This window comes from Poecile atricapillus, chromosome W (assembly GCF_030490865.1).
Source record: "Poecile atricapillus isolate bPoeAtr1 chromosome W, bPoeAtr1.hap1, whole genome shotgun sequence".
Taxonomy (NCBI): domain Eukaryota; kingdom Metazoa; phylum Chordata; class Aves; order Passeriformes; family Paridae; genus Poecile; species Poecile atricapillus.
The window spans coordinates 17,425,627-17,439,107 of NC_081288.1; the positions used below are offsets into that span (position 1 = coordinate 17,425,627).

Here is a 13,481-nt window from a genome sequence, read left to right on the forward strand (position 1 = left end):
ACTCCCAGAAACAGGAAACAGCGACGCTTTCAAGGAGAAGTCGGCTCCCACAAGATCTCGCTGAGATCCTCTGCAATAAGCAAATTCCAGGAACTAATACAAAGAGAGAAGGCTTTGGTTTGGTTTGGTTTGGTTTGGTCTGCTGGGGATTTTTTTTGGGGGGGGTTTGTTTGGTTTTTGTTTGGGTTTTTTTGTGTCGGGTGTTTTGGTTTTGTGGGTTTTGTTTATTTATTTGTTTGTTTGGGGTTTTTAAAATTTATTTAATATTTATTTTCTTCTTTTGTACAGAGGAGGAGAATAAAATCAAGTATTTAAACATTGATTACTTAACCCTTTTTGGGAAACCTGGCCAGTGATTTACCTAGAAGAGCATAAAGCCTGATGATGCTGTCTTGCCAGCTGTGGGGATGAAGGTGCAATAGAAATTTCAGCATTGCTTGGAGGACAGGGCCAGACATACCATCCATTTCATCCGGTGGTTTTGCACAATAACTGCTGTTCTTACGACAGATCCGGGCTGTGTTGTGTGTTCAAACAGCCTGAGGAGCACAGCTCTCTCCCAGTCATCATGTGGGCTCTGTGTGAGGAATTCAGCAGTGGTTTATCCAAAATAAGCATCCTTCTGTACCTGGGCAGGAAACTTCAAACAGAAAACCATGGGAATGGGGGGTTACGACTTAAGCTTTCACTGCAGTCTCCAATTACTTTCATTGTCAAGGATTCTGAGCAGTGCTGAGCTGCTGAAAATCATCTCCAGGTCTTTATGTTTACACCTTATAAAGAACCATATAAACTTTATACTTCCACAAGTATAATTTGAATTGCAATTGATTTTAGCCCTTGCCTGCAGTGGGAGTTAATTTAAGCTTTGAACTGAGAGAGCTGGACTGGTCAAAATTCCCAGGAAGTCACTGAGGTAAGAAAGGAAAATAAAGGGATGGAGAAGAGCCAAAAAGATATGTGTAACAAGGCTTAAGGCATGGTGGCTTCAGGGAGGTTAGGGAACTACAGATCCCCAGGAGAGAGAAGAGGTGATGGATCCAGAGACCACAAGCTGGAGACCAGAGGCTTTGCAAGACATGAATCCAGAGGGGCAGAGGATGAGAGTGGAGTGTGGAATTAGGGCAGCAGGGAGATGATGCAGAGCATGTTTTACACACAAGGAGACAGTGGAACATGGGTGTGTGCACAGCTGGCATTCTAAGAACAGCTTATTCAGCATTTATTCACTCTGAAGGAGTGGCTTGGGCTCCTGCCATTCAGTCCTGCCTGTCATTGAGGTAAAAAATAGCACTGTGGCTTTTAACCACAGAGCACTGAGAAGTGAGCGCTCTCTTCATGTTCACCCATGAGGTAATTCTCTACCACAGAAGGTAATTCTGGCAGCTGCAGGAGATTCTCCAGGCTGGCAAAAAAACCCTGAGAAATGCTGTAAACATAGCTGTGAATCATCTGATCCTCCAGAACTACTGTTATTAATCCCAGATGCTTGAGACACTCACCTTCACCTTCACATTCACTGGTCAGTTTGGCTAAGAAGCCTCCAGACAATTCCTGAAATGAAAGTTTAACAAGATAGGAATTTCTTGAAGCCTAAAGGCAGAAATATCCTCCAAACTGAATCACTGGAAAATTACTTTAAAATATTGCCATGATGTAGGGAGAAAAATGCAAGCATTTTAAGGAAAAAGTATGACATTTTACAAAAGGGCTCTCATGGGACTGACTTGAAAAGTCACAGTTGGATCCTGTTGTGCTGCTTCCTGCCTGCTGCTACCCCAAATAATCTTTGATTACCTTTTATTACTCACTGATTATAGAATCATGGAATGATTTGGATTGGAATAGACTTTTTATCTAGTTCCAAACCCTCTGCCATGAGCAGGGATACTTTCCACTATCCCAAGTTTCTCCAAGCCCCATCCAGCCTGGCCTTGGACACTGCCAGGGAAGGGACAGCCACAGCTTCTCTGGGCAACCTGTGCCAGGGCCTTACCACCCCACAAGTACAGAAATTTTTCCTAATACCTGCTCTAAGTATTTTCTCTTTTAGCTCAAAACTGTTCACACTTGTCCTGTCACTATCTGCTCATGTAAAAAGTCGCTCTCCCTCTTTTTTTATAAGCTCCCTTCAGGCACTGCGAGGCCACAGTGAGGTCACCCCAAAGCCTTCTCTTCCCCAGGCTGAACAATCCCAATTGTTCCCTCAGCCTTTCCTCCCAGCAGAGCTGCTCCATCCCTCTGATGCCCTTGGTGTCCCTGCTCTGGCCTGGCTGCAGCAGCTCCCTGTCCTTCCTGTGCTGGGCCCAGGGCTGGATGCAGCCCTGCAGGGAGGGCTCAGCAGAGCCGGGCAGAATCGCCCTCCTCTGCTGCCCTGGGGCTCTGGGTGCAGCCAGGGGGGTTCTGAGTTGAGGCATGTCCAGCTCTCACCCACAGTACCCCCAGATCCTTCTCCCAGGGCTGCTCCCTCTGCCCATCCCCAGCTTGGATTGGTCCCAGGGGTTGTCCTGACCCAGGTGCAGCACCAGCACTTGGCCTGGTTAAACCCCATGAGATTCCCATGGACTACTTCCCAAGAAAGAACAGGATTTCTCTACAGAGAATATGTGACTCACCACAGAGAAAACATCACTCTTAGCACCTTGAAACATCACTCACCATTTGAAGCCTTTGCAGTCACAAACCCAAAACAGTTCCAGAAAGTCCAGTGTGTGCTAAAAAGGAACCCAATCTGCCAGTGATTGCTGCAAGATCTGTAGCACTCTCAGTGCCTTTAAGGTGTTCTTTGTGTGTCCTGAACCTTGCTTGCTGTTCTGACACCAAATCTGCATTGGCAGTGCATCCTCCCTGAACTGCCCATTTGGCAGTGAGGTCCTTTTCTTGCATTTGTCATTTAGAACCAGATAAAATTGTTTGCAAGTACAATACTGCATGAATTTGTTTTGTTTACATAAAATGTCACTCATCTTTGAAATGTCTATTCATGTTTGTCTCTGCTTAGTTTACTTCTGTGCACCAGTTCCTGGGCTTTTTAATGGTTTGGGGTGATTTTTTTTAAGAACCTTGCCTTCATCCACTGTTTTATCCCAAAATAAAATCAAAATCCCTTGGTTGTGGTTTCTGCCAAGAATACCACAGCTTGAGATACTGGTGGGAATCAGGTCCATAGAAATAGGACTAGCCCAGAGGATCAGCTCTTGGAGGTGTCCCTGTCACAGGTTCTCCTCAATAAAGGTTACTAATGGAGCCAGTCCTGTCCATGATGTGCCCCTCTGGGGGTGGTGCTGCCAGCCTGGCCTGTCCCAGGGAATGTCACCCATTGCCCAGCTGCAGCAAGAATTAAACCAGCCTGGCATTCTCTGAGGCACTGAGCACGGAAGCAGTGGGAGGTCAGGTTGGGATTGTTTAGGGATTGCCTGGCCTTGGCATCAGGATTAGACCCTGACCACACCAGAGTGAGGAGGAAATGTTTCACCCTTCCCTTGCAGTAGGGATGTCAGAGGTAATCCAAGAAACACACACTGTAAAGGGAAAGTTTATTGTAAAACTTAGATCACAGGATCAGAGAACTGTGAACAAGAACAACACAAGAGGCAGAGGAAACAAAGCACTTTCAGTCGAACTTCTGCCCTTGGTGATTTCCTTGCAAGCTGTAGTTGCTCCCGAGTCCTGAGTCTTCCTGTGGCTTTTTGGGTTTGATGGGGTTTGTGCAGTTCCGCAGTGGCCCCAGGGTGGCTTCCCCTTCCCACCCCTCTGGTGCACAGCTGCTGCCTCTGCTGCCTGCTGAAAGCTCCAGCTGAGGGCCAGTGGCTCCCAGGGAAGAGGCTTTTCCGTGGCCCTTCAGGAGAGCCCACTTGATCCAAGGGGGTACATTCCAGCAGCTGGAATATGAAAATAGAAGGGCAGAAATCTATAACACAACATAGAATGCTCTCCCACCCTCTCCAGTAAAGTGAGTGCGAGCAAAGAGCTTCTCCAGCTCAGCTTCCTTTTGGAATAACAGTGCAGATCCTGGGGTCTGAGACTGAGATTGTTCTGCTACAGCTCCGTGTTCTAACTCTGTTCTTTGGGGATTGAAAGTCAGGTAAAGAACTGCAAATATATTTCCAAAGCATCTTGATGGGAGCAGTTAGTGAGGAGGGCTGGTGTGAGGGATGTGAAAATGTGCTTTCAATTTAGAAAGAGACAGATTTACCTGCAGGATTCCATTTTCCCTTCCAGTGGCCACAACATGTTGTGTATAGATTTTTTGATTGAGCAATTTTTTTCTCAGTGACAAACCAGGCCATCAGTGTCACTTCCTCAAGGACTTCACAGAGCTTTCTCCATCCTGCTGCTGAAGGAGAGAGCCATGAAAGGCACCAATAAAGGAGGAATGATATTGCCTGAAAGGACACAGTAAGAATGATAATTCTTGGAGTCAGACAGGGTCCCAAGAGCCACTGAAGCACATGGGCAAAGCTTTGGTGGCATTCCCTGTTTACTCATCACAGCTCTGTTTTCCTGGTGCCGCCTGTTTCTGTGTTGGCTTGAACTTTTCTGAGCAGGAAAAGCCCTCAGGCATCATTTCCACCTGTGATCAATCTCCAAGAAAAAGAGGGCAGAGCACGGTGTTGCCACTCCCTGCAGGCCACTCTCATACTTCTCACCAGCTCCTTCACAGGTCACTGTGGGTTTCATTGTTCTGTTTTTTGCCCAGTACAGCTTCTGTTGGGACTCTGTTCTTCAGGCCTTGCTGGTCTCTGCTGGCCTCCATTCTGTGCCCTTCCTCAGCAGATCCTAAATCTGACACGCCTTCCTTACACAGGAATGGGGCTGATTTTATGCCCAGAGCTGTGCTGCTGTAGGTTCCTTTCCCTTGTGCTGATTCCCATTTGCCCCACAGGCTCTGGGATCCCATGGAACAGACAGTCTGGGACAAGGGAAGGCTTATCCACACCCACACCTGGCTTTATTCTGTCCATCCTGGCCACAGGACCTGGCAAGAAGAGGGGTCAGATCCTTCCCTGTCAGATCCCAACCAGAAATCTGTGCTGCCCTTCCCTTCTGGCTGGAAGCAAGATAAGGCTGTGTCCAGGAAGGGTCTCCTTGTGCCCAGGCAGGTCTCTGGATGGATGTTACTTGCAGAGTCAGGATCTGTTTGGGATCACCCCTATCCCCAGCCTGGACTCCTTTCCTCTGGCAGTGCCTGCCTGGAAGTGCCACCTCTGGCACAAGACAGTCCCAGACCCCTCCTGTGCTCCAGTGCCAGCTCTTCCAGAGGGGATCCATCCAAGCTCAGACAACATCAAAGAAAAAAGGGTGGGCTGAGCTCAGCCACAAGTCTCAAGGGAGGCTGCAGGAGTCCCTGGGAGAAGAGATTGGGCAGCTGAAGAGAAATGAGTCACATCCCATCCACATTTCCTACAGGAAGCTGGGGATAACATAGCCTGGACCTCTTGTTTTTAGCTCTCTTTCTGATGCCTTTTTAAAATTGTCGCATTTTTTTCACACATATTTCGTGTTGTTTGGGACCCACCACAAGGTGCAGTTTCTACTTCACCAAATCCAATGGTTGTGCATTCATAGTCGCTAAAAGGTCTGGTTATATTGAACCTGAACAGGGGAAAAAGTCAAATTTGATTACATTCCTGACATGCAGAGAAAGGCAGAGTGGCACCTGGCCTGGCTGCTAAGCTGTGTTACTGTCACTGGGATCAGAAACTGCCTTGCTGGAATCTCTCTCCTATTCCTCATTTTTGTTCCCCACATCTCCACAAGAGTTTCTGGGCAGTGCTTTCCCATCCAGACCTTCCCCTGCTTTGGTCCCCTCCAACCAATGGTGCTGACATCACCCTCTCTCTTGTCCCTGCCTCTTGTCTCCTTCCTTCCCCCAGGAAACTGCATCCAGTCAGATTCTTCCTTTGCCAGCAGAACTACAGCTGTGTCCTCTCCTGCCACTCTGATGGGACAGGCCTGTGTTCCCTGGCACTGAAAGGCTCCCTTCCCTTGGCACAGGCATGTGCTGAAACATCTGGATCTCAACGAATCAGGCTCCCCCCAACTACAGTCCCTGATCTCCCTCGTGCTCTCTGCCCTTTGCTCTGGCTTTGGGATTTTCCTGTTCCCAGACATTGCATGGCAGGGACTTGCTGGATTCAGCTCACATTGTTGGGTCATGTTTCATGCCGTTGATCCACTTCCATTCCTTCTTCTTTTCAAAGTATTTGAGACCAAGTAAGTAGTACGCATATTCTGATACTGAGAGAAGGTAACTCTGGAAAGGAAGCCAACAATGGGAATACATGAAAATGACATTTTCTTCACCAGAGGCACAAGTCTCAGTGTTAAATAGCCAGCACAGAGAGTGCAGTATGCATCCAGCCACAGCACCTCTTCCCACAGCTCCAGAGGATGAGTTTCTCCATTTTGGAGGCCCCTTATGAATATAACAAATGCAATAATTCACCTGTGGTGCTATTATAGGTGTAGTTTGAAGTTTAACAGCTGTGACTTGATACCTGGGGACACTTTTCCCTTCTGATGGGGGTGGCAAAGCCTTTTCAGGTTTTGTCACAGCCATGGATTTCTTACAGTGTCTGTTCAATCTCCATGGCCTGTGTGCTAAATCCCTGTGAAACCCCAGCCAGCTGGGCAGGGAGTTTGCTCCTTACCATGGCATCAGGCCTGGGCATAGAAACTTCCAGGGGCAGGACTCCAAGCCCCAGGAGACCTCCCCCTGTGCAGAGCTTTGCTCCAACTGCCTGGGCTGGGGTGTCCATGGCTGGCAGCACGTCCCAGAGCCCAAGGACATGTGACAGGAGCCGGCACAAATGTCACTGCTCAGCCCTTGGCCAGGCAGCTCCCGCCTCTGAGCAGTTGCCCCAGGAGTTGGATCTCACCATGTCTTCCCTGCTGTCAATGACCACCAGGTCTGACTCCATGGTATTGCACTCTCTACGGGAGGCTTCCCAGTCCTTCTCTTTCTTCTCTGGAGAAAAGAAGTAGCATTTTCTCCCATGTTTTCTCCATAGTGGGGGGCACCCTGCAGAAGGGAAGAAGAGGTGTGGAAAATCCATGCTCATGCTGACCAAAGGATGCCACGACGAAAGAGAGGTCAGAGAGGAAATTCCAGCCACAGAAATCCCCGTGTGCTCCTGCTGGGAATTGTCAACAGAGCATCAGGGATCCCCCACAGCCTCTGGAGCTGATACCAGCCCAGAATCACCAGGCAAGAGCCAGACACAGAGCAGCATGGCAAACATGATCCAGCCCTTCCCATCTTTGATCAGGGCATACAGTGAAATGCTCAGGGCACAGAAGCAGCTCTCAGATCCCTGAAGTCTGGTTTGCCTGATGCAGAACTGGGAAGCAGAGGTGCTACTGAAAGCAGCAACATTTGTGTGCATTGCCAGGCAGGGCAGTGGGAGGATCTGAGGAGGGGAGCTGGGATTCAGGGAGACAGGGCCTGCAGGAGACACTTTGGTTGGGGATCCAGCAGCTCCTAAAGAGCAGCATGGTGTAGGAGATGGGTTCGGGAATCAAGAGACGACCCAATGTGAGTTAGCTGCTTGTTCCCAATTTATTACCATCTTAGCTACATTTTTATAGTATTTTGAAAAGGTAACATGCGATCTGTATTCTACTATGATTGGATAATTTTTTCACTATTTTTCACGTGTTAATTTCTACATTTCTATTGGTCCAGCTCATAACACCCGAGCTCTATAAGATACTTTTTAGTAAAACTTATTAAGATACATTTAGCAGATTTCTCATCCTAAATTCTTATTCTTCATTGTCTTATTAACAATTAGTCTTCTTCATTTCTTTGATACAATATTCTGCCAAGGACTTATGCTAGCTCAAAGTCAGGGTTGTGCAGGCCTTCCAAGGAGCTATGGCCTCGAGAAGCAAGCCATTTTTCAACAGCATGGAACTGCACTGAGGCCAAAGGCTGGCAGTGGAGGGGCCTTGGAAAGCAACACAAGCACATTGTCCATCCTGCTCCCTGCAGGGCTGGGGTCAAAGAGGGATTGTTCCTCTTGTCCCTTCCTGGCCTCAGACTGCTCTGCTCTGGCAGCAGAGAGGCATCAGTTCTTTCCTGTGGAACAGGAATGCAGAGCTGGATCAGCACTGGTTCCAAAGGAGGTGCAAATGTAAACCCTCCATGGGCTCCAAAGCTCATCCTGGGAGTGTTCAGGGTAAGGTTTGTATTCCTGACATGGCAGAGGGGTTGTTTTTCTTCTGAACAAAATCCTGACACAGCCCCCTTTCTGTCCTCCTTAGCATTCAATCCAACAGGCTTCTGGCAACTCCCTTTGGAATGACAGAAGATTGCCTACCTAATTCCTCTTCAGGGATGTGGGACAAAGTTGTTGAGCTGTTTTGGCTGCCTGCAGTGGGACCATCTGGAAATAAGAACACAGTTTCTGCTTGCAAGGAATGACCACTGTCAGAGCTCTGCTGGAGCTCTCTGACCCCTGCCCCATCACCCAACACAGAATGCAGACTCTGTCTCTTTGCTCATGATTCTACTATAAAAAGTCATGAAATGGTCAGGTCAGGTTCCACTGAGTAAAAGGCAACACTTTAGTTCATTTAAATAACTTATATCTTAATAACAGTGTAGTTGGCATAACCCTACAAGACCCTATGGAAAATTAATAAAAAACTAAAACTTAGAATAAACTCAAAATGCACCAGTTTTTATTTGGGACACAAGTGAAACCTGTGTGCTCTTGAACTTATAAACTACTTTGATTTCATTTCTCGAGTTTGATCTAGATCTCAAGTTTCTTAGGAGTATTTTTTCAGGTCTGTAGCTGTTCTGAGCCAGTACTGAGCCCCACAAAGGAACTCTAACTAAAGCCAGTCCTGGATCTAAGGACTCCTCTTTCCATGTTAGACTTAAAGCTGTATTAAATGCAAATTACACTTTTTTATTTTCTGTTGGTTTATTATCTGTCTTTAATTTGCCTCACCCTTTGCTGTTTGACATTTTATAAATGTCAGGGCACTGTCACATATCAATCCTGAACTCTTTGCCTTGAAAAAGAAGAATAAATTGCCTCCCCCAGCCCTATTTTTTAAGTTCCAAGGATCAAAGGCTTTTCCATGTCTTCCCCATGTGCATCTCTGAGCTAGTGGCAAACTCTGGGACTTGAGAGCGATTGGTTGTGGAAGCTTCTCAAGCTTTCTCAGCTGTGAAAGGATGGAATGAAACAAGCAAAACCATCTGAAATTTAAAAATGGTTCTTTGAAAACAAGGAAATACCAAATGGATCTATTAAATTATTTTTCTGATGTAAGTAAGATTTTTTTTTTTGGTCCAAAATATTATTTATCTTTTTATGTAACTCAAAATATGTTATGATCTTAAGCAAACTCCCTTAAGATGTGGTTTATTTGCCTCCTTCAAATGAACTTTAATTCATAACTATTTTAAGATTTTTTGTTTTATTGACATCTTGTTCTCATGATATAACCTCACCACCTTGTGGGATTCTCACAGTTAGCAATGATATTACTGGTAAGCATTATCAGATCTTAACTTGTTTCTTCAAAACATTTGTATAATAAATTCTTTGTCATTTCAGTGTTGTCAGTTTTTCATTTGGATTTTGGCTTTTCCATCTGTTGGAATTTTAATCTTTCAAACCACCTGACTCTTACAGATTTCCTCTTACATGGTTGGCAAAAAACTGCTGTCCTTTTCCTTCAAAGCAAGCTTCTGTTCCCACTGGATTTATATGTCATGGCCTGGACATCAGTCAGTGGGAGCAAGACACAAATTAATTGCTGTTATGACACTAACAAAAGGACTTACATGTGATTATTAAATATACTGCCAGGACCAGTATGAGGATTATCACCACCAATATAGCAATATGTTTTCTGGAACAACAGCTTTTACCTACAGAGAAAAATAAAGATTAGGGGAACAGTGGGACAGAAGCGCCTTTCCTCTGCATTCCAAGGTGCCCTTTTCAGGCCCACACTGGGAATCTGGGGCCTTCCAGATCTGCAAGCTGGAGCCAGGCTGAATGTCCCAGTGCTTCCCCACTAGCTCTGGTCACCTGTGCTCAGGGAACTGAATAGATCCCAACTTGCAGTGGGTTTGAGGAGAGGTGAAAAGGAGGAGAGTCCTAGCAATCAGTGGCCACCCCCTGCTCCCTCATCTCCTTTATTCACTTTTCACTGCTGCTGGGGGCAGGAGCCAGGGCTCAGGGGTGGTTGTGTGTGGCCCATCTTACCCTTCTATTCCTTTGCCAGGGAAAGCCAACAAGTGTTTAGGGGCACAGGATGCAACACCTCAGCTGCCCCTGCTCTGAGTGTGGAAAGCAGACAGTTGTGTCCTCATGGTTTTGTGTCACAGCATGTTTGGGGCATCAGAAACAGCCCCTCTCCCCTTCTTGTTTAAATTCCCATCACTTTATCAGACAGTTAAACTCACCAGATGATTTGCAGTCTGCTGCAGCATTTGTGTCTTGGGATTTCACTTTAACTTCTGCGTAGGTACAATCTGAGTCCAGGAATAAGAACAAAGCACAGAGAGAGCTGTGAATCAACTTAAATTAAACAAAAATGACTGAAATTATGAGAAATGCTGAACACAGGACAGCAACTGGTTGATGTGACTGTGGCTAACTATGCACAAATTATATTTTTCTCTACTATAGGCACTGATCTGTGCTCTGTGCTGGCCAGGGACAGGACCCAAGAGATACAGCTGGAGAGGACAGGGTCAGGCTGGATATCAGGGAAAGGTTCTTCCCCCAGAGGGTGCTGGGGCACTGAACAGGCTCCCAGGAAACGGTCACAGCCCCAAGGCTGCCAGAGCTCCAGGAGAGTTTGAACAGAGCTCTCAGGGATGCACAGGGTGGGATTGTTGGGGTGTCTGTGCAGAGCCAGGAGTTGGACTGAATGATCCTTGTGGGTCCCTTCCAGCTCAGGATATTATGAGTCCATGTTCCATGATGACACTTTCACCCTTGGAGCACTTGCTATGGGCAGGAACAGATCTGTTTTTTCTTCAAGGCAGACAACACCAGAGGGGACAGGGGCACACACCCACATAGTCAATCTTGACAGAAAGTGCCAAAGGTGGCCTACGGTTGTTCATCCAGACAGGAATGGTGAGAATGACTAAAACATCAAAGCCTGAAAACTGCAGATTGTGCTAAATTTGGAGGGGTTTGAGATCTTATCAAAATTAACAAGATAACATGGAGAATAGTGAAATCTCTTCTATCATCTGCAGGTAATAAATACAAACCAGCAGGGAAGAAAACATATGGAGAGGAAAGAAAGATCAGAGGGAGATAAAAAGTGGGTAGAAAGTAAAAAAAAAAGATGTTGCAATATTATAAAACTCTCAAAGTCTTCGTGATATGCAACATTGAGCCTCCTGGGTTTTATCACTGTAAAGAGCTAAGACAGAAGCCAGGGTTTTGAGCTCTTTTCAGAAGATGGAGACAATATCTGGGAAATCTTGTACATAAACTCAGTGAACACACGGAAGCTGGTAGGGGTTTCCCCGAAAGGCACAAGCAGAGAAACATAAAAATGTTACTAGAAATCTACGAAAATTTTGAATAGGAACGCATGGGTTAAATTATAAAGAAAATGGAACTTGTAATCAGGTGGCATCTATTGTGGGCAATTGAGCCCTGAATTAATCTGTTGAAAGGGGTAGTAAAACCCTGTTTCCTGGGGTGTTAGTAACTCCACCCATCTGAAAATAGATGCAGAGGGTCCACCCTTTGTGCAAAAGACAAACACTGGATGTCAAGAAATAATTTCTGTCAGAGTGAAAGGAAGGTTAGAAAGGAAGGAAAGAAAAAAGAAAATTAAACACAGAGACAAACTGTATGAAGTCGTATTTTTTTAGGATGTACTTTTATGCAGATGTTGCAAAAAAGACATTGTTAAATTTTACATAAAATTTATGTAAAAATTTTAAACTCATTAAAGATAAATCATAGGTCAGAGTTTTTCGGTCTTTGATCCTAAATCAGACTAAACCTGTCCATGAAACATTTCACACTTGTGCATTAAACAAGCAGTTTGTACAGCCAGAGCAGGAGGAAAAGCCCCCAGGCAATGCCTGCAGTGCTCAGGGAGCAGGAACAGCTGTGCAGGAGACTGCTGCAAACACCAGCAACAGCAGCCACTCCATCCTGAGCAGTTTGCTGCAGGAATCCCTGTCTGCTGGGGGACAACAAACCTAGGGCAGGAATAGTGGATGTTCAGCTCTGGAATAATCTTCAAAATGGATAAAAACTACTCTGAATATCACACCAGAGATGCTCCCTCACACTTGCACCTTAGCAAGAGAAAAGTAGATCATTTAACAACTGGCCTTTGTAAATATAAACAATCCTATCTGGACACTCCACCTGCAGTTTTCCAGCACTTGCCCTCATGTTTTCCTTGTGCTCTTTGGGACTTTGGTACTCCAAGGAACTCTCTCAATATATGCAGGGGAGAGACTGGAGAATGCAAGAAAAAGCTCAGTGCTCAGCACTGGACCTACCTTGGACATCAGGGACCGTCAGGATTCTGGGTCTGGTTGATTGAGGGAAGTTCAAGTCAGCATAGAGGACATTTTCTGCCATTCTTGTTTCTGCTTCTCTTTTTTCCCTCCCTCAGCTGTTCTGAGAGTGATCCTCTAGGCTGGGTACAACTCAGAGCTCCCTCCCCTTTCTAAACTTCAGGAGGAAGTTCTTGACTCTTCCAGTCATGCATAGAATTCTGATGAAAAGTCTATTTCTGCTTAATCTTTTGATGACACGGGGTTCTATGTCAGTAACATGAGGAAATGTTGTAGTGCATCTAAAAGTCTTGGTACCTCCCAAGGGTAAAACTCACCTCTGGGTTGTGTAATGTTAGTTCCTACCTGAGAACCTTCTTTCCCTTCCCCCTTCCCACTGGCTGTGACCTTCCTGCATCTCCTAATCACCCCTGCCCCCTGGTATAAGAGATAAGACCCTGAGCATTTCGGACTCTCTCTTGCCCCGGATGGAACACAGACAATAAACCCGGGATTATTCCAGCAAGTTTGAGCCTCCTGTGTCCAGATACTTTGAGTCTGTGTTGTATCCACTCCAGGACCCCTCCGCCGCCTGTGCCTTGAGACGAGCAGGCTCGCACCACAGGGGGTGGGACAGAGGGGTCCCATCGAGGAGAGGGATAGCGACAAGGAAATACAAGTTTATCGCTGCTCTGAGGTCACCTGTGTTGGGAAGTGGTTCTGGCACCGGAAGCTTCATACACCCACACGCAAAACACTTTTCCCTGCTGTGTCCTGAGCACTGTGGGCTCTGTGCAGCTCACAGACATTGTCTGCTTCTCTACAAGGGAATTCTGGGGGCAAATGGAGATTCAGAAAGGGGGATTTGTCCAGCCTGTTTTGGGAAGTGCAAAAGGTACTTAATATGCAAAGGCAGCAGCTGGAATAGTGCAGCCTAAACAAAACAATCCCTTGGCTTTCCAGGTTT

The 13,481-nt window shown here is 46.2% G+C and overlaps 1 protein-coding gene across 1 annotated transcript; it reads right to left on the minus strand.

Annotated features, from left to right (window-relative positions):
• Nucleotides 1-4,626: 4,626 nt before the first annotated feature.
• Nucleotides 4,627-12,637, minus strand: LOC131592299 (C-type lectin domain family 5 member A-like). Its single transcript, XM_058863716.1, has 7 exons — nt 12,518-12,637; nt 10,436-10,504; nt 9,809-9,895; nt 8,325-8,390; nt 6,882-7,024; nt 6,147-6,256; nt 4,627-5,595 (listed from the first exon to the last, which is right to left on the minus strand). The coding sequence occupies exons 1-7, from the start codon at nt 12,597-12,599 to the stop codon at nt 5,445-5,447; spliced, it is 708 nt and encodes a 235-aa protein (XP_058719699.1). The 5' UTR covers nt 12,600-12,637; the 3' UTR covers nt 4,627-5,444.
• Nucleotides 12,638-13,481: the final 844 nt, after the last annotated feature.